Here is a 23,714-nt window from a genome sequence, read left to right as displayed (position 1 = left end):
CCACACAGACAGGCAGCCAGGTTTGGAGTTTCTGCTTTGAATGGAATTTGGTCCTCTAGGCATAACCTGTTATAGTTTTAGAGATACAGTTTGGAAACAGGCCCTATGGTCCAACGAGTCCGTGTCGACCAGTGATCACCCCGTATACTAGTTCTATCCTTCTCACTTGGGACAATTTACAGAGGCCGATTAACCCACAAACCTGTACGTCTTTGGAATCTGGGAGAAAACCCACGGGGTCATAGGGAAAACGTATAAACTTCGTACAGACAGCACCCGAGGTCAGGATTGAACTCAGGTGTCTGGTAGTGTGAAGTAGCAGCTCTACCGCTGCACCACAATGCTGCCCATATTAACTTGCATTTAATTTTGAAGTGCCTGTTCCTGTTTGCACACACCCACGCACACACATGTGCACACACACACACTGTATTTCTCCTGTACTTCCAGCATAACAATTAAAATGAATGTACAAGAAAGAATATTTAGAGTAGGAAGGAACTGCAGGTGCTGGTTTACACTGAAGATAGACACAAAATGCTCAGCGGGTCAGGCAGCATCTCTGGAGAAAAGGAATAGGCGACGATTTGGGTCGAGACCCTTCTTCAGACCCTTGTATCTTCACGAAGAACATTTCGATTGGCAAGTTTTAATTACCTGCTTTGTTTTGACTAGCTCCTCCAGAGATCACTGGAAACGATGGACATCAAACCATGAAACATCTTGAAAAAGAAATGGTCACGTGGAGGGTTAGTCCATTCCGGCCTCGTGGAATTATAATTAACTTATACCTAAAGAGGAAGGGGGATCAGGAGAGAACAACAATTTTACATTCGGACAGCAGAAAATCTACTGAAAACAGAAATGGAATAATCAACGGAGAGGGTCATAATGAAATGAGGATTCTTATGAATTCAAATTGGGTCGATGCATCTTTTACACCATTGGATCCCGAATATAACACTAATATAGATGGGATTTCCAGTGCGATGATCAAAGTCGAAATATATCCAGATGTTGACAAGGATGAAGGGGCTGAATTAACCATTGAAGTTCAACATAAATCACTGAAACGGCCGATATCAAAGACTTTGATACTGAATGTTAAAGGAGGTATAGTACAAACGTTTTCTTTAATCATTAATGTCTATAGTGATTTCATTATGAATGTCTTCAGTCATAGAGTGATACAGTGTAGAAACAGGCCCTTCAGCCCAACTTGCCCACGCCGACCAGCATGTCAGTCAGTCGGGACACTTAGTCCCACCTGCCTGCGTTTGGTCCATATCCCTCTAAACCTGTCCTATCCATGTACCTGCCTAAATATCTCTTAAATATTGTGATAGTACCTGCCTCAACTACCTCCTCTGGCAGCTCGTTCCATACACACACCACCCTTTGCATGAAAAGGTTACGCTTCAGATTCCTATTAAATCGTTTCCCCTTCACCTTAAACCTATGTCCTCTGGTCCTCGATTCACCTGCTCTGGGCAAAACACTCTGTGCATCTACCCGATCTATTCCTCTGATTATCTTCTACACCTCTATTTGATCACCCCTCACCCTCCTGCGCTCCAAGGAAGAGTCGTAGCCTGCTCAACCTCTTCCTATAGCTCAGACCCTCAAGTCCTGGCAACATCCATGTAAATTTTCTCTGCACCCTTTCCAGCTTGACAACATCTTTCTTGTAACATGGTATCCAAAACTGAGCACAATACTCTAAATGCGTTATTATGCGTTCTTATTAATATCTATAATTTGTAACACTGATATGTTTAATGCAATTAGAGCATGGAACAGCACAGGAACAGGCCCTTTGGCCCACAATGTCCGTGCTGAACATGATGCAGAGATAAACTAATCTCTGTTGCTTGCACTCAATCCATATCCCTCCATTCCTTGCATACTCATGTGCCGATCTGAAAGCTTCTTAAACACAACTATTGTATCTGCCTCCACCACCACCCCTGGCAGCGTGCTCCAGGCACCCATCTGTGTTTAAAAATAAAACTTGCCCCACATATCTCCTTGAAACTTTGGCACTCTCAACTTACAGCTATGCCCTCCAGTCTTTGACATTTCTACCCTGGGGAAATTATTCTGTCTACTTTCATCATGTATGTCTCGATGGGCCGAAGGCCCTGTTTCCGCGCTGTACCTCTAAACTAAACTAAATCAGGACCATTCTCTGGTTGGTAATAGGATGGTTCAGTTGCCTGATAACAACTAATACATTAATATAACATATAACATATATATAACATATAACAACTACAGCATGGAAACAGGCCTGTCCGGCCCTACCAGTCCACGCCGACCATTCTCCCTGACCTAGTCTCATCTACCTGCACTCAGACCATAACCCTCCAATCCCCTCCTATCCATATACCTATCCAATTTACTCTTAAATAATAAAATCGAGCCAGCCTCCACCACTTCCACCGGAAGTCCATTCCATACAGCCACAACCCTCTGAGTAAAGAAGTTCCCCCTCATGTTACCCCTAAACCTTTGTCCCTCAATTCTGAAGCTATGTCCCCTTGTTGGAATCTTCCCCACTCTCAAAGGGAAAAGCCTACCCACGTCAACTCTGTCCGTCCCTCTCAAAATTTTAAAAACCTCTATCAAGTCCCCCCTCAACCTTCTACGCTCCAAAGAATAAAGACCCAACCTGTTCAACCTCTCTCTGTAGCCTAAGTGCTGAAACCCAGGCAACATTCTAGTAAATCTCCTCTGTACCCTCTCCATTTTGTCGACATCCTTCCTATAATTTGGCGACCAGAACTGCACACCATACTCCAGATTCGGCCTCACCAATGCCCTGTACAATTTCAACATTACATCCCAACTTCTATACTCGATGCTCTGATTTATAAAGGCAAGCATACCAAACGCCTTCTTCACCACCCTATCCACATGAGATTCCACCTTCAGGGAACAATGCACAGTTATTCCCGGATCCTTCTGTTCCACTGCATTCCTCAATTCCCTACCATTTACCCTGTACGTCCTATTTTGATTTGTCCTACCAAAATGCAGCACCTCACACTTATCAGCATTAAACTCCATCTGCCATCTTTCAGCCCACCCTTCCAAAAGGCCCATAATGGTAATATATTTGTAAAGGGGCAACCAGAACTGCACGCAATACTCCAACTGCAGCTTAACCAAAGTCTGCAGAGCTGCATCATGACTTATAGACAATAGACAATAGGTGCAGGAGGAGGCCATTCGGCCCTTCGAGCCAGCACCGCCATTCAATGTGATCATGGCTGATCATTCTCACAGTACCCCGTTCCTGCCTTCTCCCCATACCCCTGACTCCGCTATCCTTAAGAGCTTTATCTAGCTCTCTCTTGAATGCAATCAGAGAATTGGCCTCCACTGCCTTCTGAGGCAGGGAATTCCACCGATTCACCACTCTCTGACTGAAAAGGTTTTTCCTCATCTCCGTTCTAAATGGCCTACCCCTTATTCTTAAACTGTGGCCCCTTGTTCTGGACTCCCCCAACATTGGGAACATGTTTCCTGCCTCTAACGTGTCCAACCCCTTAATAATCTTATACGTTTCGATAAGACCTCCTCTCATCCTTCTAAATTCCAGTGTATACAAGCCTAGTCGCTCCAGTCTTTCAACATATGATAGTCCCGCCGTTCTGGGAATTAACATAGTAAACCTAGCCCTCAATAGCAAGAATATCCTTCCTCAAATTTGGAGACCAAAACTGCACACAGTACTCCAGGTGCGGTCTTACCAGGGCCCTGTACAACTGCAGAAGGACCTCTTTGCTCCTATACTCAACTCCTCTTGTTATGAAGGCCAACATTCCATTGGCTTTCTTCACTGCCTGCTGTACCTGCATGCTTCCTTTCAGTGACTGATGCACTAGGACACCCAGATCTCGTAGTACGTCCCCTGTTCCTAACTTGACACCATTCAGATAATACTCTGCCTTCCTATTCTTACCACCACAGTGGATAACCTCACACTTATTCACATTAAATTGCATCTGCCCACTCACACAACCTGTCCAAGTCACCCTGCAACCTCATAGCATCTTCCTCACAGTTCACACTACCACCCAGCTTTGTATCATCTGCAAATTTGCTAATGGTACTTTTAATCCCTTCATCCAAGTCATTAATGTATATTGTAAATAGCTGCGGTCCCAGCACCGAGCCTTGCGGTACCCCACTAGTTACTGCCTGCCATTCTGAAAGGGACCCATTTATCCCCACTCTTTGCTTTCTGTCTGTCAACCAATTTTCTATCCATGTCAGTACCCTACCTCCAATACCATGTGCTCTAATTTTGCCCACTAATCTCCTATGTGGAACCTTGTCAAAGGCTTTCTGAAAGTCAAGGTACACCACATCCACCGGCTCTCCCCTGTCAATTTTCCTGGTTACATCCTCAAAGAATTCCAGAATATTAGTCAAGCATGATTTCCCCTTCGTAAATCCATGCTGACTCGGAACGATCCTGTTACTACTATCCAAATGCTCCGCAATTTCGTCTTTTATAATTGACTCCAGCATCTTCCCCACCACTGATGTCAGAGTAACTGGTCTATAATTTCCCGTTTTCTCTCTCCCTCCTTTCTTAAAAAGACTTCTTGACTCTTTTAGGAGGTTCTCTCATCAGTCGACTCAAAGTCACAGATAATGCACACAGTAATGTAATACTTTTTTGCTTTTTTGAATTTCAGCTAGTTGATTTGTTTGTTTTCTTTTCTCAAAGTGCCACCCAAGGTTTTAAACATCTTCAAACCCTCTTGCAGCATTCACAATGAATCTATGTCTTTGATCTGTTCAATCACTGGGTTTAAACCGAGACCTTTACGGATCGCGTGGCACCGAAAGAGAAAGAACAGGAATGCAGAAGAAATAGTTCGAATGGAGGAGGACAACAGGACAATTATTCACGGTGGTGACTGGGAGATATCTACATATAAGCATTACATCAGTGAGATGGAACATGATGATAAATCCTACAGCATCACGAGTGAACTCGTGATAGTGCCTGATATACAGCAAGACCAAGACTCGCTTTACATCTGTAAAGTACATCACAGCAGCACCAACATTGACCAGGAGACAGAAATTAGCTTAATGATTGCAGGTATATATTACTTCCATCTAAGCCTTGTGTAGACAGAGGATGCAGAGTGCTTACTTTATTTGGAATGAAGTGTCTTAAATATCGTACCACTACCATTAATGTACACAGAGCGTTTGAAGGCTCTGGGTCTGAACTCACTGGAGTTTAGGACGAGAGGGGGATCTAATTGAAACCTACTGAATAATGAAAGGCCTGGATAGAGAGGATGTAGAAAAGATGTTTCCACTAATGCGAGAGTCTAGGACCAGAGGGCACAGCCTCAGAGTAAAAGGATGTACCTTTAGAATGGAGATGAGGAGGAACTTTGTTAGTCAGAGGTCGGTGACTGTGGAATTCATTGCTACAGACAGCTATGGAAGCCAGTTCATTGGATTTTTCAAAGCAGAGATTTATAGGTTCTTGATTAGTCAGAGTGTCAAAGGTTGTGGGGAGGGCAGGAGAATGGGGTTGAGAGGAAAAAATAGATCTACCATGATTGAATGGCGGAGTTGAGTCGATCGGCTGAATGGCTAATTCTGCTCCTATGTCTTATCTTATATTTCTCTGCTTTCTAAACGAAGGCAGTAATACTTTTACAAGGGGAATGATTTTGAGTGTTTAAAAAAAAAAACTAAACTAAATCAATAATAGGATAAGATTATATTGGGGTTAATGAAATAAATATATTTTTTAAATGATATGTGTCTTTTTCCATAGTTTTCAAAAACATGGGTGACTGCGTTTCTGGCCTTTGATCATGGAAAGGACAAACATCTAATCCTTAGTTTTGCGAATCTGCTTGTGTTTGAATGTATAAACAAGGAACTGCAGGTGCTGGTTTATACCAAAGATAGACACAATGTGCTGGAGTAAGTCAGCAGGTCAGACCCCATCTCTGGAGAAAAGGATTTTCTCCACCGACCCGACGTTTTGGGTCGGGGCCCTTCTATCTTGGCTTGTGTCTGAAGTCTTGTTTTTTATTTCAGCCATTCCAAAACTGGACTCAATAAAGTGGAATGCAGAGAAGACAATTGCTGGTGTACCCCTGAGGATAAGCTGTCAAATACATGCCTTTTACCCCAGAGAAATCTCAGTGAAATGGCTGAAAGATGGTGAAGAGACAGTGCAGGATTGCAACGTTGCTGAGCCAGTAATTGGTCAGGATGGCCTCTATCATGTGACGAGTGATGTGGAGATAGTCCCCACCTGGACTGAGGCAACAGTGAAATACACATGCCAGGTGACCCATCCGAGCCTGACTCAGCCGCTACACACTGACTGGGTCGCTGGTGAAATGGGTACGTAACAAAGATTAAGCCAAGGCTGCCGTCATCTGCAAAGTCTTCAGTTGGTAATTCATTATGGATAGAGTGAAAGTGGAGAGGATGTTTGCACTAGTGGGAAAATCGAGAATAAAAGCACGTACCTTTAGAGGAGGAATTTCTTTAGTCAGAGGGTGATGAATCTGTGGAATTCATTGCCACAGACGGTGGTGAAGTCAATGGATATTTTTAAGGTGGAGATTGGCAGATTCTTGATGAGTGCAGGTGTCAGGGGTTATGGGGAGAAGGCAGGAGAATGGGGTTGAGAGGAAAAGATAGATCAGCCATGATTGAATGGCAAAGTAGACTAGGTGGGCCGAATGGCCTAATTGCGCTCCTAACGTATGAATTATCTAATCATATAGAACGCAGAATAGTACGGTCCAACCGCTCGGCCCACAATGTCTGACCAACACTCATCTGTCTGCACATATTCCACCTCCCTCCACGTGCCTATCCAAAAGTCTATTAAATGCCACTATGCTTTCTGCCTCAACCACCATCCCCAGTAACACGTTCCAGACACTCACCCCCTTTTATATAAAAAAAATTGTCCCACACATCCTCTTTAAAATTTGCCCCTCTCACCTTAAAACTATGGCCTCTAGTATTGGATTTTTCCATCCTTTTTATTCAGGCAGAGGATCTGACTGTCTACCCTGTCTATGCCTGTCCTGATTTTATGAAGCTCTATCAGGTCTCCCAGAATCTCCGCCGTTCCAGAGAAAACCACTACATTTATCTACTGTATTATTTTTATCCACAGTCTTTGAAAAGTATAACACAACGTGCTGGAGTAACCCAGCGGGTCACACAGCATCTGTGGAGGGAATGGGGACTTTTGGGTCGGAAGTCTTCTTCAGACTCATTAATCTGTATGTGTGTGTGGCTATGTGTGTGTGTGGCTATGTGTGTGTGTGGCTATGTGTGTGCGTGGCTATGTGTGTGTGTGGCTATGTGTGTGTGTTTGGCTGTGTGTGTGTGGCCGTGTGTGTGTGGCTATGTGTGTGTGTGGCTGTTTGTGGCGATGTGTGTGTGAGGCTATGTGTGTGTGGGGGGCTATGTGTTTGTGTGGCTGTGTGTGTGTGTGGCCATGTGTGTGTGGCTATATGTGTGTGTATGTGGCTATGTGTGTGTGTGGCTATATGTGTGTGCATGTGGCTATGTGTGTGTGTGTGTCTATGTGTGTGTGTGTGTGTGTGTGGCTATGTTTGTGTGTGTGCGTGGGTATGTGTGAGTGGCTATGTGTGAGTGCGTGGGTATGTGTGTGTGGCTATGTGTGTGTGTGTGTGGCTATGTTTGTGTGTGTGCGTGGGTATGTGTGAGTGGCTATGTGTGAGTGTGCGTGGGTATGTGTGGCTATATGTGAGTGTGCGTGGGTATGTGTGTGTGGCCATGTGTGTGTGTGTGGCTGTGTGTGTGTGTGTGCGGCTATGTGTGTGTGTGTGGCTATGTGTGTTCCGAGTCAGCATGTGGCCATCGTTCCGAGTCAGCATGGATTTACGAAGGGGAAATCATGCTTGACTAATCTGGAATTTTTTGAGGATGTAACTTGGAAAATGGACAAGAGAGAGCCAGTGGATGTATCATATCATATCATATCATATCATATATCTACAGCCGGAAACAGGCCTTTTCGGCCCTCCAAGTCCGTGCCGCCCAGTGATCCCCGTACATTAACACTATCCTACACCCACTAGGGACAATTTTTACATTTACCCAGCCAATTAACCTACATACCTGTACGTCTTTGGAGTGTGGGAGGAAACCGAAGATCTCGGAGAAAACCCACGCAGGTCACGGGGAGAACGTACAAACTCCTTACAGTGCAGCACCCGTAGTCAGGATCGAACCTGTGTCTCCGGCGCTGCATTCGCTGTAAAGCAGCAACTCTACCGCTGCGCTACCGTGCCGCCCAGGTAGTGTACCTGGACTTTCAGAAATACTTCGATAAGGTCCCACATGGGAGATTAGTGGGCAAAATTAGAGCACATGGTATTGGGGGTAGGGTACTGACTTGGATAGAAAATTGGTTGGCAGACAGGAAACAAAGAGTAGGGATAAATGGGTCCCTTTCAGAATGGCAGGCAGTGACCAGTGGGGTACTGCAAGGCTCGATGCTGGGACCACAGCTATTTACAATATAAATTAATTACTTAGATGAAGGGATTAAAAGTAACATTAGCAAATTTGCTGATGACACAAAGCTGGTTGGCAGTGTGAAGTGTGAGGAGGATGCTATGAGGATGCAGGGTGACTTGGACAGGTTGTGTGAGTGGGCGGATGCATGGCAGATGCAGTTTAATGTGGATAAATGTGAGGTTATCCACTTTGGTGGTAAGAACAGGAAGGCAGATTATTATCTGAATGGTGTCAAGTTAGGAAAAGGGGAAGTACAACGAGATCTGGAGTCCTAGTTCATCAGTCACTGAAAGTAAGCATGCAGGTACAAGCAGGCAGTGAAGAAATCCAATGGCATGTTGGCCTTTATGACAAGTGGAGTGAGTATAGGAGCAAAGAGGTCCTTCTGCAGTTGTACAGGGCCCTAGTGAGATCACACCTGGAGTATTGTGTGCAGTTTTGGTCTCCAAATTTGAGGAAGGACATTCTTACTATTGAGGGAGTGGTTCATAAGGTTAATTCCTGGAATGGTGGGATTGTCGTATGTTGAAAGACTGGAGCGACTGGGCTTGTTTACTCTGGAATTTAGGATGAGAGGGGATCTTATTGAAACATATAAGATTATTAAGGGATTGGACACGCTAGAGGCAGGAAACATGTTCTTGATGTTGGGGGAGTCCCGAACCAGGGGCCACAGTTTAAGAATAAGGGGTAGGCCATTTAGAACGGAGTTGAGGAAATATTTTTTCACTCAGACAGTTGTGAAGCTGTGGAATTCTCTGCCTCAGAAGGCAGTGGAGGCCAATTCCCTGGATGCTTTCAAGAGAGAGTTAGATAGAGCTCTTAATGATAGCGGAGTCAAGGGATATGGGGAGAAGGCAGGAACGGGATACTGATTTTGGATGATCAGCCATGATCACGGTGAATGGCGGTGCTGGCTCGAAGGGCTGAATGGCCTACTCCTGCACCTATTGTCTATTGTGTGTGTGTGTGTGTGGCTATGTTGGGTGTGGCTGTGTGTGTGTGGTTATGTGTGTTTGTGTGTGCGGCTATATGTCAAGTCAAGTCAAGTCAATTTATTTGTATAGCACATTTAAAAACAACCCACGTTGACCAAAGTGCTGCACATCTGACTAGGAAAAAAAAGAAACATACAGTGGCAGGCAGCCAAACACAACGGCGCGGCCATCTTGAACAAAATGTTAATTCAATATGTGTGTTTGTGTGTGTGGCTGTTGTGTGGCTGTGTGTGTGTATGTGGCTATGTGTGTGTTTCTGTATGTGGATGTGTGTGTGGCTTTGTGTGTGTGGCTATGCATGTGTTTGTGGCTATGTGTGTGTGTGTGGCTATATGTGTGTTTGTGTGTGTGTGGCTGTGTGTGTGTGGTTATGTGTGTTTGTGTGTGTGGCTATGTGTTTGTGTGTGTGGCTGTGTGTGTGTGGCTATATGTGTGTGTGGCTGTGTGTGTTTGTGTGTGGCAATGTGTTTGTGTGTATGTGGCTGTGTGTGTTTGTGTGTGTGGCTATGTGTGTGTGGCTATATGTGTGTTTGTGTGTGTGTGGCTGGGTGTGTGGTTACGTGTGTTTGTGTATGTGGCTATGTGTTTGTGTGTGTGTGTGCGCACTTTGAAACACCCCATGGTATTCAGAGTGAAATCTCAAATATTGTGAATATTGATGTTTTTGTTTTATTTATTATGTTATTTATTGAGTACTGGGTTTACGGACCTGTTATGTTTATGTTTACGGACCTGTTATGTTTATGTTTACGGACCTGTTATGTTTATGTTTACGGACCTGTTATGTTTATGTTTACGGACCTGTTATGTTTATGTTTACGGACCTGTTATGTTTATGTTTACGGACCTGTTATGTTTATGTTTACGGACCTGTTATGTTTATGTTTACGGACCTGTTATGTTTATGTTTACGGACCTGTTATGCTACTGCAAGTAAGTCTTTCATTGTTCCATTTTGGTACATATGACAATTAATCACTCTCTTGAAAAACCGTTCCAAAAGATAGAGTCAGAGGGTGAAACAGTATGGAAACAGGCCCTTCGGCCCAACGTGCCCACACCGGCCAACATGTCCCATCTACACTAGTCACACCTGCCCGCGTTTGGCCCATCCATGTACCTGTCCAAATGTTTCTTAAATGTTGCATTAGTACCTGGCTCAAATGTGAATAACTGGTCCCTCCTCAGGCACCTTGTTCCGTACACCCATCACCCTCTGTATGAAAAATTTACCCCTCAGATTCCTATTAAATCGTTTCCCCTTCACGTTAAACCTATGTCCTCTGGTCCTCTATTCCCCCACTCTGGGCAAGAGACTCTGTGCATCTACCCGATCTATTCCTATCATGATTTTATACACCTCTATATGATCACCCCTCATCCTCCTGCACTCCATGGAATAGATTCCTAGCCTACTCAATGTCTCCCTATAGCTCACACTCTCTAGTTGTAGCAATATCCTCGTAATTCTTCTCTGTACCCTTTCCAACTTGACAACATCTTTCCGATAACATGGTGCCCAGAAGTGAACATCCATATACTAAAACTCTCGTTTGTTTGTTTGTTTGTTCCTGAACTACAGCCAAAACGGTACACGATAGCGCGACAATTTTAGGCCCACCTTACTCACCGTCATCCCTTTGGTGCTAATGGAAGAAGTTTTATTGAAATCAGTGTTATATTTTAAAAGTTATTCACATTTTAAAGATTAAATCTATCTCCTAAGGAGTTAGGGGGGAGGGGGGGAGGAGGGAGAATAAGGGGGGTTGAGGGAGATGGAGTGGAGGGAAGGGGAGAAGAGGAGGGACGGATGGGATGAGGGAGGGGGGGAGGAGAGGGTGCTGCACCAACGCAGGAGAGATTTGGGCCCAACTTGGTCTAGTAATACTCTAAATGCAGCCTCACCAACTTGTATACAATTGCGAGTTCTCCCAACTTCCAACTTCTATATTCAATACTCTGACTAATGAAGGCCAATGTGCCAAAAGCCTTTTTGACCACTCAATCCACCTGCAACTCCACCTTCAAAGAACCATGCACCTGCACTCCTAGATCTCTCTGCTCTAAAACATTCCCCAGAGCCTTACCATTCACTGTGTAGATCCTGCCCTTGTTAGACTTCCCAAAATGCAACAACTCACATTTCTCTATATTAAATTCCATCAACCATTCCTGAGCCCACCAGGCCAATCGATCAAGAACCTGCTACAATTTTTCACAACCAATTTCAGTATCTGCAAAACCAACCACTTTTGTATCATCTGCAAACTTGCTAATCTTGCTGTGTGTTCTCCTCCAAATCATTGATATAGATGACGAACAGTAACGGGCCCAGCATCTGCACTCCAAGGAATAGAGTCCCAACCTACTCAACCTCTCCCGAAAACTCAGACCCTCTAGTCCTGGCAACATCCTCGTAAATCTTCTCTGAACCCTTTCAAGCTTGACAATATCTTTCCTGTAACATGGCACCCAGAACTGAACACAATATGCTAAATAGGGTCTCACCAACGTCCTACACAACTGCAACATGACCTCCCAACTTCCATACTCAATACTCTGACTGATGAAGGCCGATGGACCAAAAGCCTTTTTGACTGCCTTGTCTACATGCGTTTTGTAGTCCAAAACAGATATAAAAAGAGGAAGATAGTTCCTCAGAAATTTCAATGTTTGATCCCTTGCTTTCTCAATTTTGTGTTAATTTTTCTCTGAATTGTACTGTTCTTTAAATTACACCAATTTACATTAGCTTTTCTTTCCCTTTTCTCCAGTTTCATTGCCAGAGCTTACAGCAATTGAGGTCGATCCACCTTGCCCCGAAACGGGAAAGGAAGTAACACTCTCCTGCAAAGCTTACGGATTCTATCCTGAAGGAAATCACATATGCTGGTTCAAAGGATTTGATAAAATTCAAGATGCTTTAAAGGCAGGAATTACTCTGGGAAAAAGTGAACTGGACACAGAGAATGGTTGGTATTCATGTTCATCTAAGTGGAAATTCAGACCAACTGCTGATGACCATGGGAGAGTATTTAAGATGGAAGTCTTTCATTCTGAAACTTCAAGCAACCCCAAAACTTCCAGTTACACTTTAAAATTAAAAGGTGAGCACTGTTACTGCAAAATCTGCAGCCACATCGTACCATAACACTGTACCAGGTGTACTGTGTGCAGTTTTGGTCACCAAATTTGAGGAAGGATATTCTTGCTATTGAGGGAGTGCAGCGTAGGTTTACTAGGTTAATTCCCGGAATGGGGGGACTGTCGTATGTTGAAAGACTGGAGCGACTAGGCTTGTATGAATGAATTAATAAGTTTATTGGCCAAGTATGCATATACAAGGAATGTGCCTTGGTGCCCCACTCACAAATGACAACACAAACATACAGTTAACAATTAAGAATAAAGCATAAACACATCAAAACAATAAGGATACAACATTACGGTCTAAACATGTGGGTGAAAATAAACCAGAGCAAAAAAGAGATTACAGACTTTGGTTATTGAGTAGAACTATCACTTGTGGAAAAAAAGCTGTTTTTATGTCTGGCTGTGGCTGCTTTGACAGTCCGGAGTCGCCTTCCAGAGGGAAGAGCTTCGAAGAGTTTGTGGCCAGGGTGAGAGGGGTCAGAGATGATCTTGCCCGCTCGCTTCCTGGCCCTTGCAGTGTACAGTTCGTCAATGGGGGGAAGGTTGCAGCCAACAACCTTCTCAGCTGTGCGAACGATCCGTTGCAGCCTCCGGATGTCGTGCTTGGTGGCTGAGCCAAACCAGACCATGATGGAGAAGGTGAGGACGGACTCAATGATAGCAGTATAGAATTGGACCATCATTGCCTGTGGCAGATTGTGTTTCTTCAGTTGCCGCAGGAAGTACATCCTCTGTTGGGCCTTTTTGACTGTGGAGTCGATGGTGGCCCCCCATTTAAGGTCCCTGGAGATGATGGTTCCAAGGAACGTAAATGACTCCACAGATGTGACTATGGTATTGTTGATGGTGAGTGGGGGGAGGGGAGAGGGATCTCTTTGAAAGTCTACAATTAGTTCCACTGTCTTGAGAGCATTGAGTTCCAGGTTGTTGCGATGGCACCAGGACGCCAGCTTGTATACACTGGCATTTAGAAGGATGAGAGGGGATCTTATTGAAACATATAAGATTAGTAAGGGATTGGACACGTTAGAGGCAAGAAACATGTTCCCAATGTTGGGGGAGTCCAGAACCAGGGGCCACAGTTTAAGAATAAGGGGTCGGCCATTTAGAACGGAGATGAGGGAAATCTTTTTCACTCAGAGAGTTGTAAATCTGTGGAATTCTCTGCCTCAGAAGGCCAATTCTCTGGATGCTTTCGAGAGAGAGCTGGATAGAGCTCTTAATGATAGCGGAGTCAGGGGGTATGGGGAGAGGGCAGGAACGGGGTACTGATTGTGATGATCAGCCATGATCACATTGAATGGTGGTGCTGGCTCTAAGGGCCGAATGGCCTACTCCTGCACCTATTGTTTATTGTCTATAAGAAGGATGTGGAAAAGGTGCAGAAGAGGTTTATCAAAATGCTTAGGAAGGAACTGCAGATGCTGGTTTAAATCACACACTGGGGACAATTTACAATTTTACTGCACCCAATTACCCGACTAACCTGTAAGTCATTGGAGCGTGGGAAGAAACCGGAGCACCCCGGAAAAACTCACGCAGTCAGAGGGAAAATGTCCAAACTCTGTACAGACAGCATTTGTAAGGCAGCAGCTCTACCACTGCGCCACCCATAGCTATGTTATTCACTTTTGTAAATGGCTCTTCTTTCTTGAATGTCAACAGGAATTCCATACATCAACGACATTAAGTATGAGCCACCGGTGGCTGCGTACGGTTCAGAACATCTTCTCGTCTGCAAAGTTGATAACTTTAATCCAAAAGAAATCAGAACAAGCTGGCTCTGTAAAGGGAAAGCAATATCCACTGGAGTCGAAGATGCAGGAACGGTGGAGGATGAGAATGGGTGTTTTCAGATGGAGTCCCACTTGCGTATTAAGCCAACTGCTCTACATTTTGGTGAAATGTATTCCTTTCAAGTGAAGCATTCAGAGTTACATAATCCAATAACAAAACAAGTGTCTTTAAACCTTCCAGGTATGTTTCACGCAGTCTCCCTCAGGGTCTGTCTCCCCTCGGTTTGTGAGTTTCCATTTTATATGTATGTGTTGCACTACATTTCTACATTGGTTGAGACAGCGTTAAAATCAGCCCTTCGGGCCACAGAGTCCAAGCTGACCATCGATCACCCGTTCACACTAGTTCTATGTTATCCCACTTTCTCATCCACTCCCTACACACTAGGGACAATTTACGGAGGGCCAATTAACCTACAAACCCGCACGACTTTGGAATGTGGGAGGAAACCAGAGCACCCAGAGGAAACCCACGCGGTCACAGGGAGAACATGTAAACTCCACACAGACAGAGGACAGAGGATCTCGGGAAACGGGAACTGAAAGAAATTTGCATTAGGCGAGAAATAGTATGAGCAATAGACTGATGGGAGTGAAGGCTGATAAATCCCCAGGGCCTGATGGTCTGCATCCCAGGGTACTCAAGGAGGTGGCTCTAGAAATCGTGGACGCATTGGTGATCATTTTCCAATGTTCTATAGATTCAGGATCAGTTCCTGGGGATTGGAGGGTAGCTAATGTTATCCCACCTTTCAAGAAAGGAATGAGAGAGGAAATGGGGAATTATAGACCAATTAGCCTGACATCGGTGGTGGGGAAGATGCTGGAGTCAATTATTAAAGAAGTAATAACAGCGCATTTGGATAGCAGTAAAAGGATAAGTCCAAGTCAGCATGGATTTATGGAGGGGAAATCCTGCTTGACTATTTTTTGAGGATGTGACAAGTAAAATGGATGAAGGAGAGCCAGTGGATATAGTGTATCTGGATTTTCAGAAAGCCTTTGATAAGGTGCCACACAGGAGATTGGTGAGTAAAATTAGCACACATGGTATTGGGGGTAGGGTATTGACATGGATAGATAATTGGTTGGCAGACAGGAAGCAAAGAGTAGGAATAAACGGGTCTTTTTCAGATTGGCAGGCAGTGGCGAGTGGAGTGCCGCAAAGCTCGGTGCTGGGGCCGCAACTATTTACAATATATATTAATAATTTGGATGATGGAATTAGAAGTAACACTAGCAAGTTTGCAGATGACACAAAGCTGGGTGGCAGTGTGAACTGCGAAGAGGATGTTAGGAGGTTGCAGGGTGACCTGGACAGGTTGAGTGAGTGGGCTGATGCATGGCAGATGCAGTAAAATGTAGATAAATGTGAGGTTATCCACTTTGGCGGCAAAAACAAGGAGGCAGATTATTATCTCAATGATGTCAGATTAGGTAAAGGGGAAGTGCAGCGAGACCTGGGTGTCCTTGTACACCAGTCACTGAAAGTAAGCGTGCAGGTACAGCAGGCAGTGAAGAAAGCTAATGGCATGTTGGCCTTCACAATGAGAGGATTTGAGTATAGGAGTAAAGAGGTCCTTCTGCAGTTGTTTAGGGCCCTCGCGAGACCACATCTGGAGTATTGTGTGCAGTTTTGGTCTCCTAATTTGAGGATGGATGTCCTTGCTATTGAGGCAGTGCAGCGTAGGTTCACGAGGTTAATCCCTGGGATGGTGGGACTGTCATATGAGGAAAGATTGAAAAGACTGGGCTTGTATTCACTGGAGTTTAGAAGGATGAGAGGGGATCTTATAGAGACATATAAAATTATAAAAGGACCAGACAAGCTAGATGCAGGAAAAATGTTCCCAATGTTGGGGGAGTCCAGAACCAGGGGGCACAGTCTAAGAATAAAGGGGATGCCATTTAAAACTGAGGTGAGAAGAAACATTTTCACCCAGAGAGTTGTGAATGTGTGGAATTCTCTGCCACAGAGGGCAGTGGAGGCCAAATCACTGGATGAATTTAAAAGAGAGTTAGGGCCTGTCCCACTTCGGCGATTTTTTAGGCAACTGCCAGCGACTGTCAAAGTCGTAACAGATCGCCAAAATTTTCTTTTACCCTACGCAATGACCACGACAATGCCGAGTCAGGTGGAGATTACACCGTCTTCGGAAATATCGCGAAATTCCCACGCTTATCAATGCTTCTCCGGCGTCCTAATTTTCGCTGAAATCACTGACAAGTCAGTAATTACTCGAGAGTTTTGAAATATAACATCTTGCCCGGGTTACTTGAAAACCAAGCTTCACGGCAACAAGGCATAAACTGGATTGACTTCCAGTTTACTAATAGCAGTATTAAGAAATTTAATTTAAAAAGTGGTTAAATGGATTTTTGTGCGGAGTGTGGGCATTCTTTGAAAATGTATGGGAGATGCATATGTGGTTTCTGGGTTGCATATCTGGGTTGGGAGCCCACTTTAAATGTAATCGCTGATGGCCATAAACATCGCGAAAATTCCCACGCTTACCTGACCGTCAATCTGTTGCCTCCAATCTACCTGTCAAATGTCCTGACGGTAAACAAATTGGTTAAACACAAGTATTTTATGGTATCTTCAAATGACTTTACTTAATTTAATATTACATGCTTCTAAATGCATCTGCGACAACCTAGCAAACCTGGGAACAGCATGTGATAGTGCCCGCAATAAGCAACAATACCTGGCGACAAGCCAGCTGTCGCTGAGAAATTTCATACCGGTTGATTTCTCAGCGACACGCCGAGATCCACTACGATTCTTTGAAGACTCCTCACGATCATGCCCACGACACCCCGGCGAACTGTCAGTGACAGCCTAGTCGCCGGCAGTCGCCTTAAAATTGCCTAAGTGGGACAGGCCCTTAAGATAGAGCTCTAGGGGCTAGTGGAATCAAGGGATATGGGGAGAAGGCAGGCATGGGTTACTGATTGTGGATGATCAGCCATGATCACAATGAATGACGGTGCTGGCTCGAGGGGGCCAAATGGCCTCCTCCTGCAGCTATTTTCTGCGTTTTCTATGTTTTAGACGGCACCCAAGGTCAGGATGGAACCGGGGACCCGGGCGCTGTGAGGCAGCCAGCAGCTCTGCCCATGGCAGCTCTGCCCATGGCAGCCAAGGTCAGGATGGAACTGGGGACCCGGGCGCTGTGAGGCAGCCAGCAGCTCTGCCCATGGCACCCAAGGTCAGGATGGAACTGGGGACCCGGGCGCTATGAGGCAGCCAGCAGCTCTGCCCATGGCAGCTCTTCCCATGGCACCACTGTGCTGATTTCATGATTAATAAAAGAAGAATATTTTCAAAATGGCTGGATTCTGTACCGCACCAACTGTGAGAGATGCTGAATTATATTCCACTTTTATTGTCAGCTGTACCTAGACACAGTGAAATTCCTTTCCCCAAAGGGGGCCACAGTGGTGCAACGGTAGAGGTGCTGCTTCACAGCGCCAGAGACCTGGGTTTGATCCTGACTTTGGGTGCTGTCTGTACAGAGTTTGTACATTCTACTTGTGATCATGTGGGGTTTCCCAGGGTGCTCCAGTTTTCTCCCTCACTCGAAAGATGTGCAGGTTTGAAGGTTATTTAGCATCAGTAAAAATTGTAAATTGTCACCAGTGTGTAGGATAGTGTTAGTGTACATGGATCGCTGGTCGGCGCGGACTCAGTGGGCCAAAGGGTCACTGTATGTCTAAATAAACTAAACTATATTTTTTTTTTTTCAGTTTTGTCTCCTACCTTATCTCCTATCACAAGTGATCCGGCTCCAGGGCTACTGAAAGTGAAGCAGGCTGTTAATCTCTGTGTCTCCTTGACATCCTATGTTCCTGCTCAAATCCAAGTCACTTGGTTTCAAGATGGAATGATTTGCGAAGGTGGGCTTCAAACCCCTCCTGAGATCGCAGATGATGGCTTGTTTTCATCTAAGTCGAGCATAACGTTGGTGGCAGAAATAAATGATCACGGAAGTTGCATCAAATGTCAGGTGCTTCATATGGAGACCAGCGACATTCAGGAGAAGGATTTCCAATTACTCCTTGAAGGTGAATCTTACTCTATAGTATTATGTTCAGCATGACATCTCATTAAAGTTAGAACTGCAATGCTGATGTTAGTGTCGAAACAGGCCCTTCGGCCGATCGAGTCCACGCTGACAATTCATCACCAATTCACACTAGTTCTATGTTATGCCACTTTCTCATCCACTCCCGACACACCAGGGGCAATTTACAGAGGGCCAATTAACTAACAAACCCACATGTGTACAAGATCATGAGAGGAATAGATCGGGTAGACGCACAGCGTCTCTTGCCCAGAGTAGGGGAATCGAGGACCAGAGGTCATAGGTTTAAGGTGAGGGGGGAAAGATTTAATAGGAACTCGAGGGTTAACTTCCTCACACAAACGGTGGTGGGTTTATGGAACGAGCTGCACTCTGAGGTAGTTGAAGCAGGGACTATTGCAACGTTTAAGAAGCATTTAGGCAGGTATTTGGAAAGGACAGGGTTCGAGGGGTATGGGGTCATTGCAGGCAGGTGTGTCTAGTGTAGATGTGGCATGCTGGTCGGACTACACAAGGTGGGACAAAGGGCCTGTTTCCACACTGTATGACTAAACCTCTATGTCTGAGATGTAGGAGGAAACCCGCACGTTCACAGGGGGGATCATCCAAACGCCACACAGACAGCACCCGTGGTCGGGATCGAACCCGGATCTCTGGCGCTGTGAGGCAGCAACTCTACCGCTGCACCACTGTGCCACATGTTATCTCTTCAAACTTTCAAAACATTTATTTGATTGTCTCTTTCACAACAAAGTTTCACGTTGAATAAACTAGTTTTATTTTTTACTGATGTTGAGAATAGATGAGTTTGGATGTTCAGTTGTTTAAAATCTGCTTGGGTGAAACACTTAGAGTCATAGATCACAGAAACAGGCCCTTTGGCCCAACTTGCCCTTGTCAACCAAGGTGCCCCATCTAAACTAGTCCCACCTGCCCGTGATTGGCCCATATCCCTCTAAACCTATCCTATCCATGTTCCTGCCCGTGTTTAATACTCTGACTTTGTAAGTGCCAATTTGATTTGACTAATGTCAGGTTTAATTAAGCTTTTTTTTATTCTGCAGATTGTGGCAAAATAGAAAATGATGTTAATGGAGGAGTCGATGAAGGTAAAAGTCTTCATTTCCAATTGTTACTGTCTTTTGAATGTTTGCTTCATATAGAAATTTCGATCATTACACATGACCCAAATGTTTTCAAACCACAGTGCTGGAGGAACTCGGTGGGTCAGGCAGCATCTGGAGGGAATGTTTAGTTTAGTTTGGAGATAGAGCTCAGAAACAGGCCCTTCAGGCCACCGAGTCCGCACCGACCAACAATCACCACACACTAACAATATCCAATACTCCAGGGACAATTTATAATTGTTACCAAAGCCAATTAACCTCCAAACCTGCACATCTTTGGAGTGTAGGAGGAAACCGGAGCATCCTGGGAAACCCCACGTGGCCATAGGGGGAACGCCCAAACTCCACGCAGACAGCACCTGTGGTCGGGATCAAACCCGGGGTCTCTGTTGCTGTGAGGCAGCAACTCTACCGCTGCACCACTGTGCCACATGTTATCTCTTCAAATTTTATGAAACATTTATTTGATTGTCTCTTTCACAACAAAGTTTAACATTGAATAAACTAGTTTTATTTGTTACTGATGTTGAGAATAGATGATTTTGGATGTTCAGTTGTTTAAAATCTGCTTGGATGAAACACTTAGTCAGAGTCATAGATCATGGAAACAGGCCCTTCGGCCCAACATGCCCTTATCAACCAAGGTGCCCCATCTAAACTAGTCCCACCTGCCCACGTTTGGTCCATGTAGCTCTAACCCTCAGGTTTCCATGTGTTTAATACTCTGACTTTGTAAGTGCCAATTTGATTTGACTAATGTCAGTTGTTTTTTATTCAGCAGTTTGTGGCAAAATAGAAAACGATGTCAATGAAGAAGTCGATGAAGGTAAAAGTCTTAATTTCCAAGTTACTGTCTTTTGAATGTTTGCTTGAAATAGAAATTTAGATCATTACACATGACCCAAATGTTTTCAAAACACAAAGTGCTGGAGGAATTCGGTGGGTCAGGCAGCATCTGGAGGGAATGTTTAGTTTAGTTTGGAGATAGAGCTCAGAAACAGGCCCTTCGGCCCACCGTCCGCACCGACCAACGATCACCACACACTAACACTATCCAGGAACAATTTATAATTGTTACCAAAGCCAATTAACCTCCAAACCTGCACGTCTTTGGAGTGTGGGAGGACCCTGAGAAAACCCATGCAATCACGGGGCGAACGTGCAAACTCCGTACAGACAGCACTCCTAGTTAGGATGGAACCTGGGTCTCTGGCACTGTATGGCAGCAACTCTACCGCTGCGTCACTGTGCCGCCCGAATAGATAGACGCGTTTTGGGTCGGGAACCTTCAACCTCAGAGTCTGACGGAGGTCAGACTGATTGTAGGAAGGAGAAGGAGGCTGTAAAAAAGATGGGGCAGGAGAAAGCCTGGCGGGTAATAGGTTGTTATAGGTGAGGATGCTTTTAGATACGTAGAAGGTGGAAATAAAAACAATCCTTTTGTGTCACACCTTCTGCCACCTGTATCAGCCCATTACCTACCAGGCTTTGAACTGCCCATCCTCTCTTCCAACATTCCTCTCACCCTACAATCAGTGAAGAAGGGTCCCCACCCAAAACATCACCTATCCATCATCCCCATGGATGTTGGGTTACTCCAGCATTCTGTGTTGGGTGTGCGAGTGTCTGATTTACCATGTTCAGAAGTATCTAGAAAGGGGAAAGATAGTCCAGGTGAGTGTTTTTGGAGTGGATATGATATTTTATAATACATTTTTATTAGTGGTTTGAAGCTAGTTTAGTTATTTTAGAGATACAGTGTGGAAACAGGCCTTTCGGCCCATTGAGTCCACGCTGACCAGCGATCACCAGGGGCAATTTACAGAGGGCCAATTAACTAACAAACCCACATGTGTACAAGATCATGAGAGGAATAGATCGGGTAGACGCACAGCGTCTCTTGCCCAGAGTAGGGGAATCGAGGACCAGAGGTCATAGGTTTAAGGTGAGGGGGGAAAGATTTAATAGGAACTCGAGGGTTAACTTCCTCACACAAACGGTGGTGGGTTTATGGAACGAGCTGCACTCTGAGGTAGTTGAAGCAGGGACTATTGCAACGTTTAAGAAGCATTTAGGCAGGTATTTGGAAAGGACAGGGTTCGAGGGGTATGGGGTCATTGCAGGCAGGTGTGTCTAGTGTAGATGTGGCATGCTGGTCGGACTACACAAGGTGGGACAAAGGGCCTGTTTCCACACTGTATGACTAAACCTCTATGTCTGAGATGTAGGAGGAAACCCGCACGTTCACAGGGGGGATCATCCAAACGCCACACAGACAGCACCCGTGGTCGGGATCGAACCCGGATCTCTGGCGCTGTGAGGCAGCAACTCTACCGCTGCACCACTGTGCCACATGTTATCTCTTCAAACTTTCAAAACATTTATTTGATTGTCTCTTTCACAACAAAGTTTCACGTTGAATAAACTAGTTTTATTTTTTACTGATGTTGAGAATAGATGAGTTTGGATGTTCAGTTGTTTAAAATCTGCTTGGGTGAAACACTTAGAGTCATAGATCACAGAAACAGGCCCTTTGGCCCAACTTGCCCTTGTCAACCAAGGTGCCCCATCTAAACTAGTCCCACCTGCCCGTGATTGGCCCATATCCCTCTAAACCTATCCTATCCATGTTCCTGCCCGTGTTTAATACTCTGACTTTGTAAGTGCCAATTTGATTTGACTAATGTCAGGTTTAATTAAGCTTTTTTTTATTCTGCAGATTGTGGCAAAATAGAAAATGATGTTAATGGAGGAGTCGATGAAGGTAAAAGTCTTCATTTCCAATTGTTACTGTCTTTTGAATGTTTGCTTCATATAGAAATTTCGATCATTACACATGACCCAAATGTTTTCAAACCACAGTGCTGGAGGAACTCGGTGGGTCAGGCAGCATCTGGAGGGAATGTTTAGTTTAGTTTGGAGATAGAGCTCAGAAACAGGCCCTTCAGGCCACCGAGTCCGCACCGACCAACAATCACCACACACTAACAATATCCAATACTCCAGGGACAATTTATAATTGTTACCAAAGCCAATTAACCTCCAAACCTGCACATCTTTGGAGTGTAGGAGGAAACCGGAGCATCCTGGGAAACCCCACGTGGCCATAGGGGGAACGCCCAAACTCCACGCAGACAGCACCTGTGGTCGGGATCAAACCCGGGGTCTCTGTTGCTGTGAGGCAGCAACTCTACCGCTGCACCACTGTGCCACATGTTATCTCTTCAAATTTTATGAAACATTTATTTGATTGTCTCTTTCACAACAAAGTTTAACATTGAATAAACTAGTTTTATTTGTTACTGATGTTGAGAATAGATGATTTTGGATGTTCAGTTGTTTAAAATCTGCTTGGATGAAACACTTAGTCAGAGTCATAGATCATGGAAACAGGCCCTTCGGCCCAACATGCCCTTATCAACCAAGGTGCCCCATCTAAACTAGTCCCACCTGCCCACGTTTGGTCCATGTAGCTCTAACCCTCAGGTTTCCATGTGTTTAATACTCTGACTTTGTAAGTGCCAATTTGATTTGACTAATGTCAGTTGTTTTTTATTCAGCAGTTTGTGGCAAAATAGAAAACGATGTCAATGAAGAAGTCGATGAAGGTAAAAGTCTTAATTTCCAAGTTACTGTCTTTTGAATGTTTGCTTGAAATAGAAATTTAGATCATTACACATGACCCAAATGTTTTCAAAACACAAAGTGCTGGAGGAATTCGGTGGGTCAGGCAGCATCTGGAGGGAATGTTTAGTTTAGTTTGGAGATAGAGCTCAGAAACAGGCCCTTCGGCCCACCGTCCGCACCGACCAACGATCACCACACACTAACACTATCCAGGAACAATTTATAATTGTTACCAAAGCCAATTAACCTCCAAACCTGCACGTCTTTGGAGTGTGGGAGGACCCTGAGAAAACCCATGCAATCACGGGGCGAACGTGCAAACTCCGTACAGACAGCACTCCTAGTTAGGATGGAACCTGG

At 44.8% G+C, this 23,714-nt stretch overlaps 1 protein-coding gene across 11 annotated transcripts in view; it reads left to right on the top strand.

Annotated features, from left to right (window-relative positions):
- Positions 1–23,714, top strand: part of LOC144602191 (uncharacterized) — a 52,382-nt gene that overhangs the window by 16,842 nt on the left and 11,826 nt on the right. For 7 of the 11 annotated variants that reach the window (XM_078414931.1, XM_078414938.1, XM_078414937.1 and 4 more), the window contains exons 5-14: positions 676–1,113; positions 4,742–5,122; positions 6,088–6,399; positions 12,338–12,670; positions 14,382–14,693; positions 18,263–18,580; positions 19,665–19,709; positions 20,506–20,553; positions 22,447–22,491; positions 23,288–23,335. In XM_078414931.1, coding sequence (XP_078271057.1) covers positions 676–1,113; positions 4,742–5,122; positions 6,088–6,399; positions 12,338–12,670; positions 14,382–14,693; positions 18,263–18,580; positions 19,665–19,709; positions 20,506–20,553; positions 22,447–22,491; positions 23,288–23,335 — 2,280 coding nt within the window. The remainder of the gene's footprint in view (positions 1–675; positions 1,114–4,741; positions 5,123–6,087; positions 6,400–12,337; positions 12,671–14,381; positions 14,694–18,262; positions 18,581–19,664; positions 19,710–20,505; positions 20,554–22,446; positions 22,492–23,287; positions 23,336–23,714) is intronic. The other 4 variants (XM_078414932.1, XM_078414934.1, XM_078414940.1 and 1 more) reach the window with 4 other exon arrangements.

The sequence above is a fragment of the Rhinoraja longicauda genome, chromosome 18 (genome assembly GCF_053455715.1).
Source record: "Rhinoraja longicauda isolate Sanriku21f chromosome 18, sRhiLon1.1, whole genome shotgun sequence".
In the NCBI taxonomy this organism is placed as follows: Eukaryota; Metazoa; Chordata; class Chondrichthyes; order Rajiformes; family Arhynchobatidae; genus Rhinoraja; species Rhinoraja longicauda.
Note: the sequence above shows the minus strand (reverse complement) of the source record. Positions and strands in the feature narration are given on the sequence as shown.